The 23,386-nt window shown below is 42.7% G+C and overlaps 1 protein-coding gene, 1 long non-coding RNA gene and 1 pseudogene across 4 annotated transcripts in view; all 3 read left to right on the forward strand.

Annotated features, from left to right (window-relative positions):
- Nucleotides 1-23,386, forward strand: part of Kyat3 (kynurenine aminotransferase 3) — a 51,846-nt gene that overhangs the window by 5,854 nt on the left and 22,606 nt on the right. For all 3 annotated transcript variants that reach the window (XM_006986116.4, XM_006986119.4, XM_042280041.2), the window contains exons 3-8: nucleotides 15,364-15,422; nucleotides 16,187-16,331; nucleotides 19,455-19,604; nucleotides 21,854-21,940; nucleotides 22,395-22,520; nucleotides 22,611-22,731. In XM_006986116.4, coding sequence (XP_006986178.1) covers nucleotides 15,364-15,422; nucleotides 16,187-16,331; nucleotides 19,455-19,604; nucleotides 21,854-21,940; nucleotides 22,395-22,520; nucleotides 22,611-22,731 — 688 coding nt within the window. The remainder of the gene's footprint in view (nucleotides 1-15,363; nucleotides 15,423-16,186; nucleotides 16,332-19,454; nucleotides 19,605-21,853; nucleotides 21,941-22,394; nucleotides 22,521-22,610; nucleotides 22,732-23,386) is intronic.
- LOC143274007 (uncharacterized) lies at nucleotides 502-9,927 on the forward strand. Its single transcript, XR_013052402.1, has 2 exons — nucleotides 502-585; nucleotides 9,651-9,927. It is a non-coding gene; the product is annotated as an uncharacterized LOC143274007 (long non-coding RNA).
- LOC102903228 (large ribosomal subunit protein eL27 pseudogene) lies at nucleotides 8,417-9,009 on the forward strand (annotated as a pseudogene).

Consider the following 23,386-nt stretch of genomic DNA (forward strand, 5'->3'; position numbering starts at 1 on the left):
CAAAGAGGTATACCAAATAAGTAGAGATATAATGAGGTAAGGTCCAGGATTTACTTTGAAATCACTCAGTGGTTATCAAAAAGAAAAGAGTTGGGGGAATCATGACATTGTTGAATTCATACTCTAATGTGAATGTGAGCATTTGATAATAGGTTGAGTTTTCTCTAATTGTCCTTTTCATGTGTCAAACATGATAGAATGTTAGGAGCTTCATGATGTTCATCTTCATTCTAATCTCTCAACCCTTACTATGTAGATTTTAAAAGTTCAAAAAGTATAATCAACTTTTAAATATTGTTACTTCTAACTCATGAGCATGTTGAATTTTCCTTCCCCCATAAATAGAAGATGGTTGAGGCCGGGCGGTGGTGGTGCACGCCTTTAATCCCAGCACTCGGGAGGCAGAGCCAGGTGGATCTCTGTGAGTTCGAGGCCAGCCTGGGCTACAGAGAGAGTTCCAGGAAAGGCGCAAAGCTACACAAAGAAACCCTGTCTCGGGGGAAAAAAAAAAAAAAAAAAGAAGATGGTTGAATCCAAGCAATTATGATCACCCAATGCGATCCTATGAAACTACGATACTAAAAGGTGTGAGCTGGGTATAGTGGCCCATGCCTTTAATCCTGGCTCTTGGGAGGTGTAGACGGGTGGATCTCTGTGAGTTCAAGGCCAACCTGGCCTACATAGAGAGTTCTAAGACAGTCACAGAGCTATATATAGAGACTCTGCCTCAAAAAAGAAACAACTGTGGGAGGGGCCATCTCACCCCCACATTTCCCCAGAGTACTCTTGAATAGAAGCAGCAGGAAATATTAGATAGAAGTTTAGAGGGAAGAGAAAAAGATAGAAAATACAAGATAGCCTCGGGAGGGCCTGGATCCTAATCCATCTGGCCTCAACTGTCTCTGCCCTAGGGTATTTACAGAATGCCAAGGGTGGAGCAAAAGACCTCCCCCCAGCACAGTCAAGTGCAGACCATCTCAGACACCTGCACTCGGGCTTGTGGTCCAGTCATCCTCTTTGTGCAGACCTGCTGGGTAAAGCCTAAATGGGCTCCAACAAACAATAACAATGGTGTGTGTGTTTGTGATTATCATTGGTAGAATTTGTTAGATTACATATATGACTCACACTAAGATATGCTGATCCTTAAGTCTGGAATATTCTTAGAAAAAAAAGTTTCTAAGTGATTCTCATCTACATCTCAGACAAGAATCACCAACAGTGTATTATTCAAACCTGTAGATTATTTGACATACAGTTCACCACCACCACCCCCAAGCCATGGAATGACTGAATTACATGTTGACTCTAGGCTTAATTTTTAACAGCTTCCATTTTAAGGACTGACCCTGTCACAAAACATTGACATAGTTCATCAGAGGCTTTGTATTAAAAATCACAGCAAGATTGGAGGAGGGTATGGAGAGGCGGCTCAGCCATAAGAGCACTTGCTAGTCTTGTAGAGGACTAAGAATTCAGTTCCCAGATCAGACTATTCACAATTGCCCATTGTGGTTGATATATTGTGCACCCCAATAAACTTATCTGGGGGTCAGAGAACAGAACAGCCACTATATTAAATATAGAGGTTAGACAGTGGTAGCACACACCTATCACTTAGCTGACAGGATCTCTGTGTGTTCAAGGCCACACTAAGAAACAGAGCCAAGAGTGGTGACACAAGCCTTTAATCCAAGTAACAACCATAGAGGGCTGGAGGTCTGTACAGACGAACAGAAAGTGACAGAGCTGTGTAGAAAGAGGAAGTGAGGTAGCTGGGCTAAGAGAGCCAATGAGAGGGCAGAACAGCAAAGCAATAAAGGCGTGGGTAGACAGGAAGTAACTCGCATTTGGAAGCTGCCGAGTTGGTGAGGTTAGCTGTGGCTCTCCCTGTTTCCCTCATCTTTCTCTAAGGCTTTCACCCCTATGTTTAGCTCTGTGTTTTTTATTTAATAAGACGATTTAGAAATTCATCTACAGCCCACCCACCAGGGATCTTACACCCTCTTCTAACCTCTACAGGCAGCTGCATTCAGGGACACAGACACACACACAATAATATAAACCTTAAAATTGTCAGACAGATAAAGAGATAACTGTTATTCTTATTGGAGGATGAAAAAGCAAAGTGGATGGTGTTTGAAAAGCAGCAGTAGGAAGTTTAGGGCATCGGGGAGTTACGTGTGCCAGCCAGGCTGTTGACTATAAACTATAATCACTAGAAATTGGAAGATAGAGGACATCAATAGTTCCAGCTACCCCAGCTCTGGGTCAGGAGTATCACCTGAGTCTAGAGTTCAGGGCCAGAATTGGCAATAGAGAGAGACCAAGGAAAAAGATAGAGGGAGGAATAAGAAAATGGTTTATCCTGAGCCAAGTATGAGTGATTGTGGATGGCCCAAGAATATAGATTCAAGCTGCCCTGAATTTGTTCCATTGGGAAAAAGATTGTGTGAACTTTAATAGTCATGAATCAATGTATTTATGCAATACATTGATGGTCATCATTTAGGCAGGCTACATCAAGATGGGGAAACAACACAGTAATTTTGATTGTCACAGAATTCAGATGCTGTCACATTGTTAGCTTCAGGACTGGTGGAGAATGGGGTGTAGTCTGGGAGTTTAGTCTAATAGTCATGTGGGTATTAGGTAAGACTGAGGCTAACACTAAACACTGGGGTTATAAGTGTGTATCACCACATACCATGCCAGGCTGAATCCATTCACCCACTGAAACTGGAGATTGGACCTAGGGCTTCATACTTGCTGGGGAAGCCCTCCTCTGCTGAGCTATATCCTCAGCTGTGATGAGTTCAAAAAACCAATTAGCACAAAATGACAGGAAGTGAATGAATTGATGCAAATAAAGAGGAATTGCTTTTTCCAAAGACTGAAATCAGCCAGAATTCCAGAAACAGACTTTGATTAGGAATGTCTGCAATAGCTCTCACTCCCTGCCCTCTGAGGATCAGTCCTGTGAGGTGTGGTGTGGCCAGTGCCTAGCTTCCTGTTGAGGTGTAGGATTTTCCTCTAGCACACTCTCTCAGAGAGTCCAGATTCCTTCCTCATCACATGTTCAGGCAACAGATGCTGAATGCATTTTATTTGTTGGCTGGTTGGTTTTGTTTTCTTTGGTTTTCAGACCGGGTTTCATGTACCCTAGGCTAGCCTAGACCTTGCTAGATAGCTTGGGCTGGCCCTGAGCTGATCCTCCTGCCTCCACTTCTCAAGTTCTTGGGTTTGAAGTATGTGTCATGATGCCTGCCTGTCTGATTATTTGTTGTTAGAGACATGGATGGCCTCACTATGGAGCCCAGGCTGGCCTGAAACTTGGTAAGTAGATCAGGCTGACATCAAATTTGTCTTGATCCTTTAACTTCAGCCTCCAGCACTGTAGGATTACAGGAATGAGCCACCAAACCCAGTTTAGAAATAATTCTGTATAGAATAGAGCAACTAAGTATGTATTGCTTAAAATTTTCAGTTAAATACGCACACCTTTGCACTGGGTATAATTGCTTCATTCTTAAATCTTAATTCAGATGTCCCACTGAATTTTTTTTATTTTATTTAATTTTTTTCATTTTACATACCAACCACAATTCCCTCTCCCTTCCTTCTTTCTATTCCCCCTATCTCCCTCCTCACCCTCCATCCACCCCTCAGAGAGGGTAAGGCCTCTCATAGAGAGTCAAAGAAATCCACAAGGATGACCACTGAACTTTTTTTTTTACTCATGTGGGTTATATACATTTGTATACCCAGACACACAGAGATACTCATTTCAAAAGAGTATAGTGGCAATAATATAATCAAAAAGATAAGCTGTTCTTTGACTAGGATATGTATGAGGCTCAGCTTCATTAGTAACTCAGTATTACTGAGAGTATGGGGAAATGCTGCCTTCGCTCACATTACTATGGCCTTTTGGAACAGTTTTAGTAATAATTATTGAAAAAAATGAATATATCTTTCAAACAGTCATTCCATTTCTAGAGATCCAGCCTAGGAAAATGCCTCATATGTATCCAAAGAGTCATACACAGGATTTTCATTACAACACTTTGCTAATAATAAAGATTAAAAAAAACAAAAACAAAAACCAGCAACAACAATTACAGGTTCTTTTTTTTTTTTAATTTAAATTTATTTATTTATTTTTTAAATTACACTCATGATATTAATCACATTTGTGGTATTCATAGATTACATTCGCAGTATTCATTCAATTATATATATAAATTTAATTTTAAATGTCGAATGTCATTTCTTGAAGGGGGTAGGAGGTCTTAATTACAGGCTTACAGCACAATGGGAGGACCCCGGAGGGCAGAAGTTCACTACTGATGTTTTACAGTCTTGCATCTAAGCTGTTAAAGCCCATTATTCAGGATACACAGACAAGGAACTTCCCTTAAGCATTCAGGAGGGTGGAACCTGGCAGGGAATTAGCATTGGGAGGATATCAAGGTCAAGGTCCACAAGCAAGGCAACAGTTACCCAAAACGGGAACCAGGGCCCTGCCGGTCCCCTTTTATTAAAACATGAGCTTCTGACTTGGGTTACGTGGGACGTCAGCAAGTCACCTTACCTGTCATGGAGACACCTGCCCAGGCCACACAAGTGCTCTGTCTTAGATTGGTGAGTGCCCCCCAGGCATTACCCGTCTCTGAATATTCATTATCAAACCAGCTCAAACGTGTGTGAGCTGTATGGTTAATTGCTGCCAAAGATCTCAAAGTGGCACTGGTCTTGCAATCTGTGTGTTCGATACAGAAAAGACCAACAGAGGTCTTATCTCACCCATAGCCAGTAGGCTAAAGGCAACTGAGCCATTCCCTTCCTTATCGAGCCATACTGTATGTTGGAGTCCCTGTAAGATAGTATTCCAAAAGCAACTGGAACTTGAGTTTATAAATTTATAATTTTCAAAGCCAATCGAGATGTATATAACTACTGAATTAAATTTATCATGCCCAATAGAATGAAAGATTAACTAACTGTAGTAGCTACTTTTGTTGCCAGGGTCTCCACTGTGCTAGCTGTAGTAAGCAATTATGAAATGGTAATCCCAGAAACCGTAGCAGTGGTGTGCACCATTGTTATAACAGCAACAGTGGCAGCAGCAATGTCAAATTCTCTTCTGGATTGTGTGGACATCCACTGGCATGGATACAACTCCAGGAACACGAACCGCCAAGGCCCGTTTTTCTTGATCCCAGCATGACTTTGGCTGGCAGCTCTTCTGGAGAATCCAATCTCATGGCTACAGTTCCTAGGCTTACATTAATGCTTGCCAAAGCTGGCCATATTGAGCTCTCAATCTCCATTGGCATCAGAAGGGTAGATTTTTTCATGATGACCCATTAGGTCTCTGACATGTTGGGCTTCAGCAGCAGCCACAGGGCGTGTTCAGTGCTCAGGAATCCAAAGAGGAACCTCATTGTCCTGAGGAAAGACATAAATAGAACCCCGGGGCCACACCAACACTAGATCAGGTCTCCTCCATGTGCTAGTAGAAAGATCCTTCCATCGCTCCAGAGGGTGATTTGCAACAGGAGCCCTCCAGGACCACTGAACTTTTACATTCAGTTTTTCCATCATTGCTGGAGAATTCTGTGTTTGTGCTGCCATCTCGTGGCAAAATAAAGTAATCCACCTGGTTTTCTGAATTTGTAGCTAAATAATACCTTGGAAGATCTCAAATCTATGACATAATTTTGTTAATGTTTGCCTGATGAGTTTTTTTTTTTTACACAGAGAGGAAGGAGGCACAATTTTAAAACACCCTGATGACCTTTTCAAATCAGCTCTGTCTAGATATAACAAACTACAGCTTTAGGATGATAACTCAATGATCATTTATTTGCTGGAGGGATGTACCATGAAATCCCTACTACAATCAACCACACAGCACCTCCATCACCCCTAAGACATTCTTTATGCCCTGCTGAAGCTCCTGCCTTACCCAGTGGTACTAGGAACCGAACCCAGAGCCTTGCACATACTAAACAAATGCTCCTCCACTAAGATAAAAAATCCTAGTCCTTTGATTTGCATGTAGTCACTAAGGATTGGTTCACTTTCAGTGTTTTATATAAACAGGAACATGTCACGTGGCCCTTTGCTTGCGTTTCTTCCTACATACAGTGATTTTAAGTGTAGCGTATCTGTGAGAACTTCCTTGCTGTTGTGTACTAGTTCAGTATGTGGAGGCACCTGTTTGCTTTTCTTTTTCCCATTTGACAGGCCTTGAAATTGTTTTTAGGTTTGGGTTTCTGTGCATAAACTTGTGAAGTGTCCTTGTACATTGATTTATTAGACATAGTTTTTCATTATCTTGTAAACACATCACGGTGAGATGTATGGTTTATTTTTAATCATATTTAATTACATTTAAATTATGTTTAATTTTTAGGTCACCGCCAAACCATTTCTCAAATGGCCTGAACCCCTTTATCTTCCCAGTGGGGTTGAACAGTATCCCAGTTGCCCTATATTTTTGTCAACAACAGTATCTCAAAACATCTTTTTTTTTTTTTTCTTTTTTTGGTTTTTCGAGACAGGGTTTCTCTTCGTAGCTTTGCGCCTTTCCTGGAGCTCACTTGGTAGCCCAGGCTGGCCTTGAACTCACAGAGATCCGCCTGGCTCTACCTCCCGAGTGCTGGGATTAAAGGCGTGCGCCACCACCGCCCGGCATCTCAAAACATCTTAATGGATATGTCATGATGTCTCGTGATTTTTATTCTCATTTCCCTGATGATTCTGAGACAGTTTCGAGTGGTACAGTTTTCAGTCCTTCTTTGACAGTGAGTTTGGGGGAGGTAACTGTACTTAGTCTCATGTGAAGGAAAGCAGAGGAAAGCAAAACCCTTTGGGGTTCAAGGCCCCATCTGTTACCTGTGAGCTGCAGGTACCAACAACTATCCTTTTCTCTTTCTCAGGTAGCATGAGCCGTCTTATCATTGTTCTTCATGTCAGAGGAGATGGGGATCTAGTCTGTGTCTCATGCAGCTAAGGTCTGGATTATCAATGGCATCTGATGTGCTGGAGGAAGCCTCTGTCCTTGATTATATCTTAGTGCTATTCTGAGAGTCCCTGATCTCATGGGGTCCTGAGTAACAGCTATGTACTTCACAAAAGAAACCACAGCATAGGTTTGGCGGTGGTATCATGTTTCAGTATAGCGTTTCCAGTGTGTTTTAAATAAACAAACAAAAATAGACATTTAAAAGGTAGTATTAATACCAGGGAATGAAGGGACTAAGTGCCATCACTGTGGGCATCGAAACATCAACATATTAAAAAAAAAAATAAGTAAAATAAGATACAAAAAAGTGTATGTGCATGTGTGTGTGTATGTGCACGCGCGTGCTCAAACATTGTATATGGCTTTGCCATTTCTATTTTTGGCCTCTCTTGCCCTCCAATAGCTTTTGGCCATCTCCTAGGCTCGTCTAGGTAGACTTGATTAATGTCTCCTACTGAACAGATTTGACAGCTTTGATTTCCTCAGCTTCAGCCTCTCCTTTAAGAGGCTTTTTCTGTCGCTGTCTCATCCCACCTACATGCATTGGGTGTCGTGGGTTAAGTCCTTAAAATGTATGCAGTTGGAACTTGGGTGTAGCAGGCAGGCTCTTAGGTTGTTAGGAATGCACACTGTTGAAGCTTTTCCTTATCTTTGCCAACCCTGCCACCTTGTGGCGAAGCTCTAGAACAGCACCCTTTCACTTCAAGTTGATGGAATATTAGGTGGCTTGTGATTTCAATGGTAACTTTGTGTGTAATACTCATGTATTTGCCATACCTGAAATCTAACTGATGAAAATTGCACTTCACATGGTTAGCTGCTTTCAAAAATCATACTAGACCAATAGATGTTTTATTATATATTTGGAAGCTCATTTTAACGTCCTGATTTTGGGTCTGCCTCAGGAAATAGGGGTTTTGTGTATGTTTTTCAAGACAAGGTTTTTCTGTGTAGCCCTGGCTGTCCTGGAACTTGCTCTGTAAACCAGGCCGGCCTTGAACTCAGAGACCTGCCCGCCTCTGTCTCGGGACCATCATTTGCATCTGCAGTTGAGTCTGGTTGTCCCCACTGTGCAGAGTGTCATATGACTTTTGTCACTGTAAAGACACAACCCTCACCTCAAAGGCGATAAGAGATAGCTTATTGGGGCTGGAGAGATGGCTCAGAGGTTAAGAGCGCACTGCTTGCTCTTCCAAAGGTCCTGAGTTCAATTCCCAGCAACCACATGGTGGCTCACAACCATGTATAATGAGATCTGGTGCCCTCTTCTGGCCTGCAGGGATATATGCAGACAGAACACTGTATACATGAGAGAGAGAGAGAGAGAGAGAGAGAGAGAGAGAGAGAGAGAGAGAGAGAGAGAGAGAGAGAGAGAGAGAGAGAGAGAGATATTCAGGAGCCAAATATGAATAACTATGGAACACAACTCCAGGATACCCCAAATTACATGTTCCAGTGTGGTAACAGTCTGATGAATCTTTTATGGTAATGAACACAGACCTAAGTCTACCTAGCCACTTTTAAAATACATACATTCAGACATGAGTACCGGCTCCTTGCTGTCGAAATGGGCAAATTCATGAAACCTGGGAAAGTGATGCTGGTCCTGGCTGGACGCTGCTCTGGACACAAAGCCGTCATCGTGAAGAACATTGATGATGGCACCTCAGACCGCCCTTACAGCCATGCCCTGGTGGCTGGAATTGACCGCTATCCCTGAAAAGTGACAGCTGCCATGGGCAAGAAGAAAATCGCCAAGAGGTCAAAGATCAAGTCCTTTGTGAAAGTTTATAACTACAACGTACTCTGTGGACATCCCCTTGGACAAAACAGTTGTCAACAAGGATGTCTTTAGAGACCCAGCCCTGAAACGCAAGGCCAGGGGGGAGGCCAAGGTCAAGTTTGAGGAAAGATACAAGACAGGGAAGAACAAATGATTTTTCCAGAAGCTTCGCTTTTAGGTATATTTTTTTCCCATCATTTAAAAAAAAAAGACATTAGGTAGGGATGTTAAAGCAAGGTGCATGTATGTGAGGGGCAGGGAGTCTCTCTTTTATGGACCTCAGATATTATCCATGGCACTCAGCCATTTGGTTGGCAAAGCTAGTGATCTGTTAAGTGAATACAGTTCAAAGGGTTTTCACCAGTTAGTCATAAAGATGTTAGGCAGATACTGAGTCTCCTAAGGGGGCTGAAGATAGCCTGAGATAAATTGTAATTGGACTCTGGACTTGCAACATTCCAACCTCTCCCTGGCCATTGTCTAATCAGTTAACCAACCTCTCTGATGTTCAGTGGCTTCTTACCTGCCACTAGTGACTATTCTTGGTTGTCACCTTGGCTATACCTGGAATGAGCTACAATCCAGAAATGGAGGGCACACTTGTCATCTGGTTGTTGAGGCAGGAAGACAACCATGCCTTTAATCCCGATCTTAAGGCTGGAAGACACTCTTGATCTTGAGGTGGGATGACACAGTCCTTTAATCCAGATCTTGAGGTGGAAAGGCACACCTTGAATCTGAGCCACACCTTCTGCTGGATGCCTATATAAGGACAATGGGAGGAGGAAGGGTCATTAGTCCTTTCTTGACCTGCTTGCTCTTGCCTGTCAGCAGATCCCTTCCTTCACCGGCCTTGGGGCCTACTTCTTCAGGATTCCAGCACATCCAGAAGACCAGCTGAGACACCCAGCCTCGTGGATTCGTGGACTTCCCTTTCACAGCTAGCCATTGTTAGACTCAGCCTGTTAGTCATTCCAACAAATTCCCGTGTGTGGGTGGGGGTGGGGGGAGATTAATTCTAAAGTTCTATGACTTTAGAGAATCCTGACTAATACAGCTAGTCAATTGATTTCCTCTGGTTGTTTTAATAAAGCAGATGCTTAAGAAATGGGAGGTTTGTTTTGTTTCCTTCACTGCCTTTAGAGGCTGAAAAGGCTGAGACCACTGTAAATAGGGACATTTCATCCTAAGGAGTGAAGGGAACATCTTCCTTGATTTTCAGTGATTTCCTGGCAATTTTGGCATCCTTGGCTTGTAGACAAATCCCTCAGTCTTGGCCATGTGCTTTATACAAAGTTCTCTCGGTGTGTCCTCTTAAATGAGGAACCAATGGGCCAAAGTAGATGTGAGCCCACCCTAATGACCTCATTTTAACTATTGCATATGCAGTGGGCCTATTTCTTTTTTTCTTTTTTTAAAGTAACAGTCAAATCTTTATTTTAATTTATTATGTGTATGAATGTTTGTCCACATGTAATCTGTGCTCTGTGTGCAGCAATACTGCCCAGAAGAGAGTGTCAGATCTCTTGGGACTGGGTTACGGCCAGTTTTGACTCACCAAGTGGGTGCTTGGAATCAAACCTGCGTCCTTTGGAAGAGCAGCCAGTGCCCTTAGCTCCAAAGCCACTGAGTCCCCAATGGCCCTATTCCTATTACATTCTGTACATTCTAAGTACTGAGAGTTAGGGCCTCAACCTATGTAACTGAGGGGGACCAAACTCAACCTGTAACAATGGCCTGTCTGATCTTGACTGTATGGCAACCATTGCTGCTTGACAGAGTTCCAGCATTTCAGCTTTGCAGATCACAGTTCTCCAGCATCCTTTTACTCTCATTTTTAATGATTCTCATTACGTGTTATGGGAGTTCCCTTAGGCTTTTTCCTTTGGGAAATTTTGTTTGGGCTTTGAAATATGAAAATATATAAAATGACAATCTCTTTAAACAAAATAATTCTTTGGAAAAAATCCTCCGCCACCATGGAACCATATAGCATGATAACTCTGCCTACTCCCATACAAGTTACCACCAAAGTGCTACAAAATTTAGATGAGTAACATATGCTTGAAAACTAAGGTAGGTATAGTTGACAATCAAGATTTATAGATTCCTAAGGTCTACTCAGTTTCACAGTAATATTTGTATAGCCTCCTTCTTGCTCACTGTAAGCTTTAGTTTTTAGATAAACTAAGCCAAATTAAAAACTTCAATATTCCATAATAGAGAAAGTCCTTTTCCCAAAGTCAGGCATTTAGACGAAAGCCCCCATTTCCTCAGGGGTTTGAAGAAAGTTCCTGCTTGCTAAAAAGGAAGTTGTCCTTATCTCTGGCAAGAGGAACTTGTGGCCCTTCCATTAGTATATGACTGGTGCCTATTAACTTGGGAAGGTCAATGCCAGCTTCCACAATCTCCGATCACAAGCCCCACCCAGCTCACATGCCCCTTTCTCCCATTTAATCCTGTGTGCAATTATAGAGTGTAAACAGTGTAGCCTTTTTTTTTTTCTTTTCAATAAAGTGGCAGCCTTCCCTATTCACCCTCAGACCGTGCCAGTCTCCACTTTTCCCTCACCGACTCCACACCTCCTTTTTGGGACCTGAACCCCACTGGAGCTGGACTCCCTGCAGCTTTATCTAGCTACAAGTACTTACTGCTTCCTCCGCTGGTCCGCTATATAACCTGGCTCCATGGATCAACCATGAAATCACTTTGACCAAAAAGGTATAAATAGAAGCAAAATGTGTATATCCAAACAGGAACCTCTATGGTCTTTTGTTTTAAAGCAGGTTGTGTTTTTGGCGGAGACTGACTGTGTGTCTCAGGATGAGTGACTGGAGCAGAGCAGCAGCCGAGTCTCAGTGTATATTAGTGTATATATCATATAAACAAAAGGAAAGCCTTCACTGTTTTATGCTATTAAATATATTAGGGCTCGGGAGATTGTTCAGAGGTCAAGGCGCTTGTTGCAAAAGTGTGAGGACCTGCATTCCAGTCCCCAACACTTACACAGAGCTGAACAAGACAGCATGTATGCATCCCGGCCCTCCTATTGGTAGGTGGGAGACTGAGGATCTCAGAAACTCCTATGGGTAAATGGGAGACCGAGAATCTCCCAGAAACTCAGGAGCTAGTGAGGTATACACAGAGGCAAACAAGAGGCCCTGTCTCAAGTCCAAAAATTTGGGGTCCTTTATAATTGCATCATAAATTAACTTAAGCTGACAGACATAAGTACCTAACTTAACTTCGGGGCACTATAATGGGAACGAATTTTTTCCATTCATCATATATTTGTTGAAAGCTCGCCATGTGCTGCACATGGGACTCTGCTGATGTCAGTTTGGCTGACAGAGACCTAAGCGCCTAAATACCTGTGCAAACGCCAGTGTAGTTATGCTGTGAAGGTAGTTTTGAGATGAAATTAAAATTTAGAGTAGTGTGCTTTGAGGAAATCTGAGTAGTCGCCATAATATGGGTGAGATTTGTTCAGTTGATGTCTTAGGAGAAAGAAACCTAGCGAGCGAGCGAGCGCCCCACCCAGAAGTGAGAGTCCTGACCTCAGATTCCAGCTGTAATGCGCGTTCTCTCCTGTTGTCTGCTCTGCATATTGCAGACTGACCAGCACCACAGCTGCTTGGCCAAGTCCTTGAGATAAACCTCTCATGCTTCCTATTGGCTCTGTTCCTCTGGAGAAACTTGGCTGACACAGGGCATACAAATGAATGAACGAATAAATGAAAGGGAAGCGGATGCTTGCTGCTTTGTTTATGGTTATTCAAAACTCAGTGCTACCTGGCACAATTTTATTTCAAACACGGAATTCAGGGGAGGGGATATGCTTGGGGAAGTCTCTAGAGCAGTGGTTCTCAACCTGTGGGTCATGATCCTTTTGGGGGTCACATATCAGATGTATTTGCACTATGATACATAATAGTAGCAAAATTATAGTTATGAGGTAGCAATGAAATACTTTTATGGTTGGGGATCACCACAATATGAGGAACTGTTTGTTGTGGGGTGTTTGTACACTGAATGAAAATGTATTGCTATGATTGGTGTAATAAAAAGCTGAACAGCCAATAGCTAGGCAGGAGGTATAGGCCGGACTTCCGGGCACAAAGAGGAAGTGGTGGAGATATCGAGGCAGGGAGACGCCAACGAGAAGCAAAGGGAGTCGAACATACAGAATGAAAGAAAGGTAAAAACCGCGTGGTAAGACGTAGATTAAGAGAAATGGGTGAATTTAAGTTGTAAGAGCTAGTGGGGCACGCCTAAGGTAAGGAGAGACTCACTGCAGCTGTTTTAAAGGAAGGCTGAGAACTACTGCGTATAGTGAAGCTGAGAGACGCTGGTGTGAAAAGACTAAGAGTTAGGCACATTCTTTGAGAAAGCCGGGGGGGGGGGAGGGGGGGGGTGAGGGGTTGAACCGTGATGGAGGGCAGGCGTGGCAGTAGAGGGAAGTGGCTTAGATAGAGACTTGGAATAAAGTGAAGTCAAAATGTGCCTTTTTATCTCAACTAAATTTGAAATCGTTGTACTTCATGTCTACCTTGTCTATTGTACTCCATAATGACTTTTTTTTTCCGGTTTGTGGGAGAACAGTGCATGTAGGGGGGTGCACATGCCCACAGATGGGAATTTGGAGGCCCAAGGCCAGCATCGAATGTCCTTCTCACTTGCTCCCTACCTTATTTTTGAGGTAGGGTCTGTCATCAATTTGGTCTGGAGGTCACTGAGATGTACTGGCTGGACCGGGAGCCCCTGGAATCATCCTATCTCCCAGCCATGTGAGAGCCGGGCAGTGGTGGCGCACCCGACAGAGGCAAGCGGATCTCTGTGAGTTCAAGGCCAGCATGGACTACAGAGTGTGTTCCAGGACAGCCAGAACTGTTACTCAGAGAAACCCTGTCTCAAAAAAACAAAAACAAAACAAAAAAACAAGCCATGTGAGAACCTGGCTTCTGCATGGGTGCTTAGGATCTGAGCTCAGGTCCTCATGCGTACACAGAAAGCGATTTACCCACTAAGCCATGTCCCCAACCCTGGCTTGTTTTGCCAAGACAGGGTTTCTCTGTGTAGTTTTGGTGCCTGTTCTGGATCTCACTCTGTAGACCAGACTGGCCTCGAACTCACAGAGATCCACCTGGCTCTGCCTCCCTGGGATTAAAGTGCTGGGATTAAAGGCGTGAGCCACCACCGCCCTGGCCTTTTTACAGATTTGCATTTCTGGTTACATGCTGAGTGAATCATTAAGTTCTCAACACTGTTTGAGAAAGAGAGAAAGGCCTTTGTTAAAAATATCTTTTTCGCTCCTTCTGGGTCTTTTGAGTTTTATAATTGTATTCTCTAGAGTAGCACAATGTTCAGGTGAGACTTCATCAAAATGCTGTTCTAGAAGTGTATTAACCTCCAGAGAATTTGCTTGTGATTCCCTTCACAGGAGTTTCAAAGATTGCAAATAGGAGGCTGAGAAAGCTATTTCTTTGGTATCGTTATTGGAAATAGAATGAGAACAATGTTTTATTTAATAACTGTTATCATTATCTCTCTCCCAGATTGAATTAAAATTGCTTTAATATTCTATTATAAAATTCCTTGCAGAAATGCTGTCGATCATTTTTCTTATTTCCACCAGCCTGCTAACAAAGAACTCAAAGCTAATTCAATACTTTTGAGAAATAGTCAAAATGTAGCTTTTGAATTGAAAGAACTGAAATATTGTGTATGGTATGATAATTATAACTTCTAATATTTTCCTACTACATTCTTAGCTTGCTTGCTTGCTTGGTATTAGTAGACCTAATGGGAATGATGACTGTATTTTAAGCAGCAACTTCCAGTCATGTTTTTTAGAAGGTCTTAGTATGTGAAAGACTGTAGAAGATAGTTTAAGTATGGGCTGTAGAGAAAGGTTATGAGCTCAAATATTGGGCTGAGCCTGTTTGAGATGTTTTATAAACGTTGGCAGATGTGAAAAGTTTTTTTCATTTCCATCTTCATGGTCCCTCTCAACTTTGCTCATTCACAAATGGGATTCATGTAAAGCACACAGAAAGGTGCCTGCTACATAAGCATTGCTTCCTGATGTTAACTAGCATTATCTATACCCCATTATTAAGGAGTTTAGAACCATTTATTGAGTTCTTCCTATAGGCCATAGGAAGAACTTCCTTATAGAAATCTGGATGCCTAATATGCTATGCAACCTTCATAGCATGGCTCAAGATTCTCTTGAATCCTCTTCCTTTGATATTGTTATTAAGCTCTTGAAAGTGTTTCAAGCTTTTAAATTAACCCTTCATGCTGGGGTGATATTTTTGTCCTTGGGTGTGATTGTAAAGATTTGAGGGACACAAGGAAAAGCATTCTTTAAAACAGTAGGGAAGAGGTAACAATTCTGTAGAACTTTGCACTGGGTTCTACAACTTCTTTCCATGGTACCATTTGCAAGGTAATGGAAGAAAAAAGCAAGAGTGCCCCACTGTTTAGTGACCTCTTTGAATGCTGACTAAATGATTCAAAGAAACTTTCAATGTGTGTCTTTCAGAAAATGGCTTTGAAATTCAAAAATGCCAAACGAATCGAAGGCCTGGACAGCAATGTGTGGTGAGTGACCTAGACAAGTGGTCGTGTGGGGAAGTTTCCTGCCTGTGGTCCCTTACATTGGATTCCAATAATGAAGCCATTCATTTAATTCCTCTCATTGATTACAGTTAAGTGGGAGGAAGCTAGCCTCTGGGCTAGCATTGGATATATGGCAGAGAATATCTAAAACTATGTTTGACTGAGGCTTTCATGAAATTTACAACAAACCATTTCCTTTTCTTTTTTCTTGAAGTGGGGTTTAGTTATGCATGTAGCCCAGGCTGGCCTCAAACTCTTGATCCTCTTGCCTCAGCCTCCCCAGTGCTGGGATTACAGGCATTTACAGGCATTAATATTTCTACATACATATACGACACAAATATGAATGTTACTAAACTGAGGTCTCTAGGGAAGATAGAATCATTAGTTCAACCATCATTTACTAGATAATTTTATCTTGTGGATAGTAACATTTTTGTTGGGAACTCATTGTATCTCATCTCTAAGACTAAGTCCTATTTGGGGGTGGGGTGCAGATTATAATGAGAACATATGAGTTTTGTTTTGTTTTTCAAAACAGAGTTTCTCTGGGTACCCCTGATTGTCCTGGAACTCATTCTGCAGACCAGGCTGGCCTTGAACTCAGAGATCCACCTGCTTCTACCTCCCAGGTGCTAGGATTAAAGGCATGGGTCACCACTACCTGACTGAGAACATATGAAATTGAAGCTAACTCTGCAATTATATTATTTTATAATTTTAGTTGTTTTCTCTTTTCTAATCAGGGTTGAATTTACTAAGTTGGCTGCAGATCCTTCTGTTGTGAATCTTGGACAAGGCCTTCCAGATATATCCCCTCCTCCATACGTAAAGGAAGAATTATCAAAGGCTGCATTAACTGATAACTTGAATCAGTATACGAGGGGCTTTGTGAGTTTATCGGGGCCATGTGGGGCATACAATGATACCTCCAGCTGGTGTGTGTGTGTGTGTGTGTGTGTGTGTGTGTGTGTGTGTGTGTGTGTGAACTCCTCTTCCTTAAAGGACATTGTCTTTCTGGGATCAACTGCCCCAACCTGGAAGGTCAGGAGCCCCTTACCCTTACCTCTGAGATGAGCCCTCCCCAGCTTCCAGCCCTTTTACAGTCCTGTCTTGGCCCTTTATTGACTGCTATTCTGAAATGAGAGGCGGGACATCAAGGGAAGGAAATTAGTCTCTCAACATCTCTTTGCTATGTCAAGGAACCCTGTTTCTGACTACATGCTTGCTTCCTCCCTAGCCTCTCTAACCCCTTATCCATCATCTGCTGAAATGCCCAGGTATGCAGACATTTTAGATTAGATTAACTTTGAACTAGATGTTTGTCTGCCCTGCCTGAGAGCCATGAGGTTATCATATGACTGGGTATCTTTTCCTTTCCTGAGAGTGTGGAAAATGAGGAGGGACAGGATATAGAAAGAAGTCTTTACATTTTGTCATTGTGAGTCTAACTATGAAAGTCCCCACAGTCCGCCCAGGGCTTTGCTGTGGGGATATGAGCACAGGGGAAATCAGCAAAATTGACCTGACCAAGATGGTCACAGGGCTCTCATGGTCTCACTGTCTTCTTTGGGATGTCTATTGCTATGGTAAGATACCATGGCCAGTAGCAAATTGGGAAGGGTTTTTTTTTTTTTGTTTTGTTTTTGTTTTTTCATCTTACAACTTGTAGTCTATCATTCAGGGAATCCAGGAAAGGAACTCAAGGCAGGAACTTGGAGGCACGAATTGAGGCAGAGGTCATGGAGCAGTGCTGCTCACTAGCTTGCTCCTCTTGGCTTGCCCAGCCTGCTTTCTTAAGGCATCCAAGACCAACAGACCAGGGCCCTCCCACATCAGTTATAAATCAAGAAGTTGTGCCATAGGCTTGCCCATAAGCCGGTCTGGAGGGGCAGGCATTTTCTCACTTTTGTTTACCTCTTCCCAAATGACTCAAACTTGTGTCAAATTGACACAAAACTAGCCAGCCCACTCACTAACTAACCAGCCTAAAAGCCCCCATATCAGACCTGAAACTATGGAAGTTGTAGGAGAAAATGTAAGGGAAATAGGTCAAGGTATTGGTATAGGCCGATTTTCTTATAAAACTCCCAAAGCACAGGTAACAATAGCAAAAATAGACAAATGTGATTTTATGAAACTAAGCAATTTGTGTATGTCAAAGAAGCATAACAGAATAGAGACAACCTATAGAATGGGAGAAAGGTGCTCATCAGACACAGGATGAATGTCTAAAGTGCATAAGGAGGTGGAAAAGCTAAATAACAAAAAAGATTTTAATCTGCATTTCTAAAAAGAAGAAGTAGAAGTGGGTAGAGTATACAGAGACGTGTTTACTGTCACTAGTCATCAGGAAAATGGAAATAAAATCATGAGAAATCATTTCAGCGCGGGCAGAATGGTTATTATTTAAAAATCCAAGCATAGCAAATGAAGAAGAGGGAGAGAAAAAAATCTCTTCTGCACCCTTGACATCTCAGTAAATTAGGGCAGTGTGAGCAGGGCTGGCGAACTGGCCCCGTGGGCGAAGGCATGAGTTAAGGCTGACAGCCTGAGTTTGATCCTCTGGACACACATGGTGGAGGAAGAGAACCAACTCTCCCGTAGTTCTCTGGCCTCCACACACACAACGTGGCATGGATACCCTCCTCCAACACACAATAAATTGTTGTGGGATGTTTGCACACTGTGGAAGTGTATTGTTGTGATTGATTTAATAAAAAGCTCACCTGCCAGTAGCCAGGTGGGACTTCCGGGCAGAGAGAGGAAGTAGGAGGAGATAATGGAGGCTCAGGGAGACACAGAGCAAGCAGGAAGTACAGGAGGAGAGTTAACAGCCAGGAGACACATGGCAGGCAGAATGTAGATTAATATAAATGGGCTAATAGTCTCCTACAGCATAAACAGGGATGATAATCCACAATAACCTGTTATATATTTGAAGAACAATAATAGAAGAGAGAAGCTTGAAAGTTCCAAAGAAATACTGGAGGAAAACAATAATTATGGATTTTATCGATATACTGCGGTCATGTGTTGAGGTATCACACTGCCCCTTAAATATGTGCAGTTATTGCATGTTAGTTAAATAAAAAGTTACTTATTTCAGAATATGGGTTGAACCCAGGGCCCTTTACCTGCTAGGCAAGCACTCTAGTTCTAAGCTATACTCCCAGCCCCGAAAGAGGAAGTTTTAGTGTGAGAATCGCTACATAGCTCACAGTTTGTACATTCGTTATCCTCTCATCTTATAGGAATCGCTGGCCTTGGTAACTAGTCTTTTCTCATCAGTGGATCGTACTCTGCTTCCCGGGAGCATATGCCATCAGCAACACTAGCGTGTGTGTCTTTGGTCAATGTGGTTTTCCTTCCTTCAGTCCATAGCAGGACTACAAGCAATTGAGAACCTCCCCAGCAATCGAGAGAAGCAGATTCAGGATGTAGTGAATGCAGGATTTTTACATTCACTTAGTTTTTGTGCTACTATAAATATACTGGGGGGAGTTCATTTCTATTCGAAACAAATGCTTTGAAATTTTGTGTTTCCAAACCTTCTCTTTTATGGATACTTTCCATCAGCAGCAAGTTTATATAACCATTTGTAGAGACCCTCAAAGTGCAAAGGCTTTTAAAGTTTATTGCTACTTTGGAAGTACAGATTTGGAGGTTGGAGGGGTGGCTCAATAGTTAAGAGCACTTCTTGCTCTTGCAGAGGACCTGGGTTCGATTCCCAGCACCCGCACGGTGGCTCACACCTGCCTGTAACTTCAGTTCAAGGGGCTCCAACACCCTTTTCTCCCTCCACTACACTCGTGTGGTGCACATACACACATGTAGGCAAGATGCCTGTACATGGAAACTAAATGTTTAAAAGTACAAATGTAGGGATAATGCTAGATATTAAACTCAGTTTTAAAAATGGTTACATTTTAGAGTCAGATTGCCTTAAAGTAGTAGCTTTCATAATCAATTTCAAGGTGGGTTTTTGTTTTATCTTAATCTTTACTACAACAGGGTCATCCAGCACTTGTGAAAGCTCTGTCCTGCTTATATGAAAAAATTTATCACAATCCAATTGATCCAAATGAAGAGATCCTTGTGACAGTGGGAGGATATGGGTCTCTCTTTAACGCCATTCAAGGATTGGTTGACCCTGGAGATGAAGTAAGTGTGTGAACACTGTATCCATCCACATCAGTGTTTCTGTCCTGCATTGGAACCTTCTCCTCACTGTGTTCCTTTTTCTTTCACTTTCAATCCATTTTGAAGTCTAATGATGGTACAGTAAAGCTAACAAGCCTTGAATGTAGAGGGGGATAAATTGCCATGTGACTGTAGCGCACATAGAGATTTACACCTTTCCAGCGTCCAGAGACGTCGAGCCCTTGCCTGTGTCTGTGCTCCGAGAGTTAACCAGTGTCCTGTAATCTGCATCTCAGTCACTCTCGTGGCTCTTCTGCTGGAGAGCAGTTGGAATCATGTACAGGCTCTTGAGTTTTGTTTTTTCTTTTCATTCATTATTATGTCTGTGGGATTTGTTCACTTTGTAGCGTAGTTAGTTTGCTTGTTTGTTTGTTTGTTAGTTTGCTTGTTTGTTTTTGAGACAGGGTCTCCTCTAGCCCATGCTGACCTAACTTTGTATATGGCTGGCATGTAGCCACACACACACACACACACGCACACGCACACACACACGCACGCGCCCACATACAATTCAATAAAAAGATTCAATAAAAACATTAGACTGTGTGTGTGTTTGTAAAAATGCTTATATTCTTTCATCTAGAGGTAACAATCATGTTAAAAATGGAGACCACTTAAAAATGGAGAACTATATACACAAATATAACACTGTTATTTATACATGCAAAAGGTAAGAAAATAATTTTTAAATTCAGTGAACTCTCATGTAGACATTAAAAATTAAAATTGTATGGCATTTTCATGAAATCAAGCTAGGTTCTAAAAAGATATAAAAGTGGGCTGGTGAAGTGGCTCCCTGGCCTGGCAAGGGGACTCCCTTGGTAAATCCATTTTCTGCAAAGCCTGAATTTGATCTCCAGAACCCACATGATGGAATAAGAGAACCAACATTGGCAAGTTGTCCCTTGACTCCCACACGTACCCCATGTTGCACACAAGGGCATATATACAACAAATAAACAAATGTAAGTGAAACTGTATAAAAGCAAAAAGCTAGGTAAGTGTGGTGACATGTGCCTGCAGTCTCAGAACTTGGGAGATTAAGCCAGGAGATCAGGGCTCATCTCAGCTCCAAAGTGATTTGGAGATCCATTACGGCTAGATAAGGGCTCATTTCAGTGAAAGAAAGGCAGGCAGGGAGGAGAGTGTCTTAATTACTTTTCTATTTCTGTGACAAAATACCATAACCAAGGCAATTTCCAAAATTGATTATGAGCCTGCTTGGTTTCAGAGAGTGAGAAGAGACCATGACCATCATGGAGGAGAGCATGACAGCAGGTAGGCAGACAGTCATGATGCTGGAGCAGTAGATGAGAGCGTTCATGTTGAAATGACAGTTGTGAGGTAGAGAGAGAGCTGAGTGGAATGGAGTGGGCTTTTGAAGCCCTACTGACACACCTCCTCCAATAAGGCCACACCTCCTAATCCTTTCCAAACAGTTCCATAAACTGGGGACCAAGCATTCAAACACATGAGCCTGTGAAGCCATTCTCACCCAAACCACCACAGAGATAAAAGAAAAAGGCAGAAAGGTCCTAGATTAGGTCTGCAGCCTGGAGTGTGATGGCAGCAGACCAGACTAGCTACTCAACCTGAAACTGCAGCAGGGGTGGTTGGAGAAGAGTTTGAGAGGTGAGAAGTCGGATCCAAAGACTCGAGGGGAAAGGATGCGAGGTACCACATACCTGGGCAAAGGGGCTGCGGGCATCACATCAGACAAAAGCATCCACTCTGTCCCCTGATTTACTCACATGCTTACTCTCAAGATACTGTCTTAAATTAGCACTTCATTCTAGAAACGACTGCAATGTTGGTTCCTGTCACTGTCTGGTATATCAAGTTCCTCCTACGTTGTGTTTTCTAACTTGAAATACAAAAACATCCTTACTGGTTTTGCTTAGAGCATCCCTTTGAGAATATGGTGAGCAGTCCAGGCCCCAGATAAATCTGGGTGTGCACCTATAATAATTGACAATTTTGAATGTCCCCACTTTAAGTCTATCCAAGGATTTCCTGAGAGCCCAAGAACTCCAGCATTGACTCCCAGGATGCCTTTATATCCAGGGTCTTTTGTACATTCACTCCATGAGGACCAGGCCTGTCTTTTCCATTGCTGCATCTCTTAGCACAGCGCCTCCCGTGTAAGAGGCGCCCTATCATGAGGTGAATTGCTGGCTGATGCCCTGTGTTCTTGTCTGCTTTTATCTCAGGTGATCATAATAGTGCCTTTTTATGACTGTTACGAGCCCATGGTGAGAATGGCCGGAGCAACGCCTGTGTTCATCCCCCTGAGATCTGTAAGTCCCCTGGGAGAGGCCCACCCACCGGTTGAAGAATGTTTTGAATTGCCAGTGACTTTGTCGTTGAAGGCATAGATAAGCCCTTTGAAAATAATGAACACAGTAGCTAAGGTGACTCGCAGGCTCCTCTGTCAGCCTTACGGTGTCACACGCTGCCCGTAGATACTGCGGCTCCTGGGAAGGAACAACAGCTGTTGTTCTGCCAGGGTTCACTGTTTCCTTTAGCAGGCGTGTACAAAAGACTCGGGTCCTCTGGGTTCCCGTGGTTGAATGAGGGCCTAATTATTTGTGTTTGTGTTCTTTGTTAGTCATTTATTCAGTTACCTTCGTCAGGTCTGTCTTTAATCTTCTTTTTTCTTTACGAGGCTGTTTGTGAGACAGTGAACATGAATTAATTTGTTCAAATCACATCTTAATTGGTTCAAATCACATCTTTATTCTTCATTCTTAGAAACCTACTGATGGGCCGAAGTGGTCTAGTTCTGACTGGACATTCAATCCTCAAGAACTGGAAAGTAAATTTAGTTCTAAAACTAAAGCCATTATATTGAATACTCCACATAACCCCATTGGCAAGGTAAGTGAGCCTCTTTGCTTACACAGGCTGGGAGGCGCCCTTTTCTCACGTGTAGAATAACAGCTGTGCCCTTTCCTTTAATATGTGCAGGTGTATACCAGAGAGGAGCTGCAAGTCATTGCTGACCTTTGCATCAAGCATGACACCCTCTGCATCAGCGATGAGGTGTATGAATGGCTTGTCTATACTGGACATGAGCATATAAAAATAGGTACCGGTTATAACAGAGCCTCCAGTCGGAATGGGTTTGGGCACATGTGGAACAACTGATTGGGAAGGATCCCAGGCCAGCTTTAAAACAGTCTCTGTGATGGGTATCTATGTGAGCACGTACCAGAAGTATTTAGATGGATCGTACTTGAGTGATTAAAGTTCAGCTTGATGAAGAGATGTTCACGTGGGGGAGGGACCTGAGATCACAAGATAAAGCTGGGACGTGAGCAGAGCAGTTCTTTTGCCTATCTTTGGCTTCTGAACAAGAATCCTGCCATTCTTTGGTGTGTAAGAGACTAGGGCGGAACTTTTCATGAAGAGGTTCGTGATTGTTGGTGCCAAACGAGTTGTTAAAATAAACAGCAAGAAATTATTGAATGGCAGGCTATTGCTCTTCCGTCCTCAGCGGGATTTTGCAATTGCCGCTGGGCTACCGCACCCAAATACTGCAGTATCATCAAGTGTGGCCAAGCTCTCAACTGTAGGACTGGAAGCTGTGGGGGTGACCTTTGGGTTGTACCTGTCTTTCCTTTGCCTAGCAACACTGACCCTCTGGTGTCCAATGACTACCTCCAGTCTTGTTCCCGTGCCACTCTCGCTCACCTCCAGCCTTCGCTTCCTTCACTTTTGTTTTGTTTTTCCCTCTGTAGTTA

Source organism: Peromyscus maniculatus, chromosome 6 (assembly GCF_049852395.1).
Source record: "Peromyscus maniculatus bairdii isolate BWxNUB_F1_BW_parent chromosome 6, HU_Pman_BW_mat_3.1, whole genome shotgun sequence".
In the NCBI taxonomy this organism is placed as follows: Eukaryota; Metazoa; Chordata; class Mammalia; order Rodentia; family Cricetidae; genus Peromyscus; species Peromyscus maniculatus.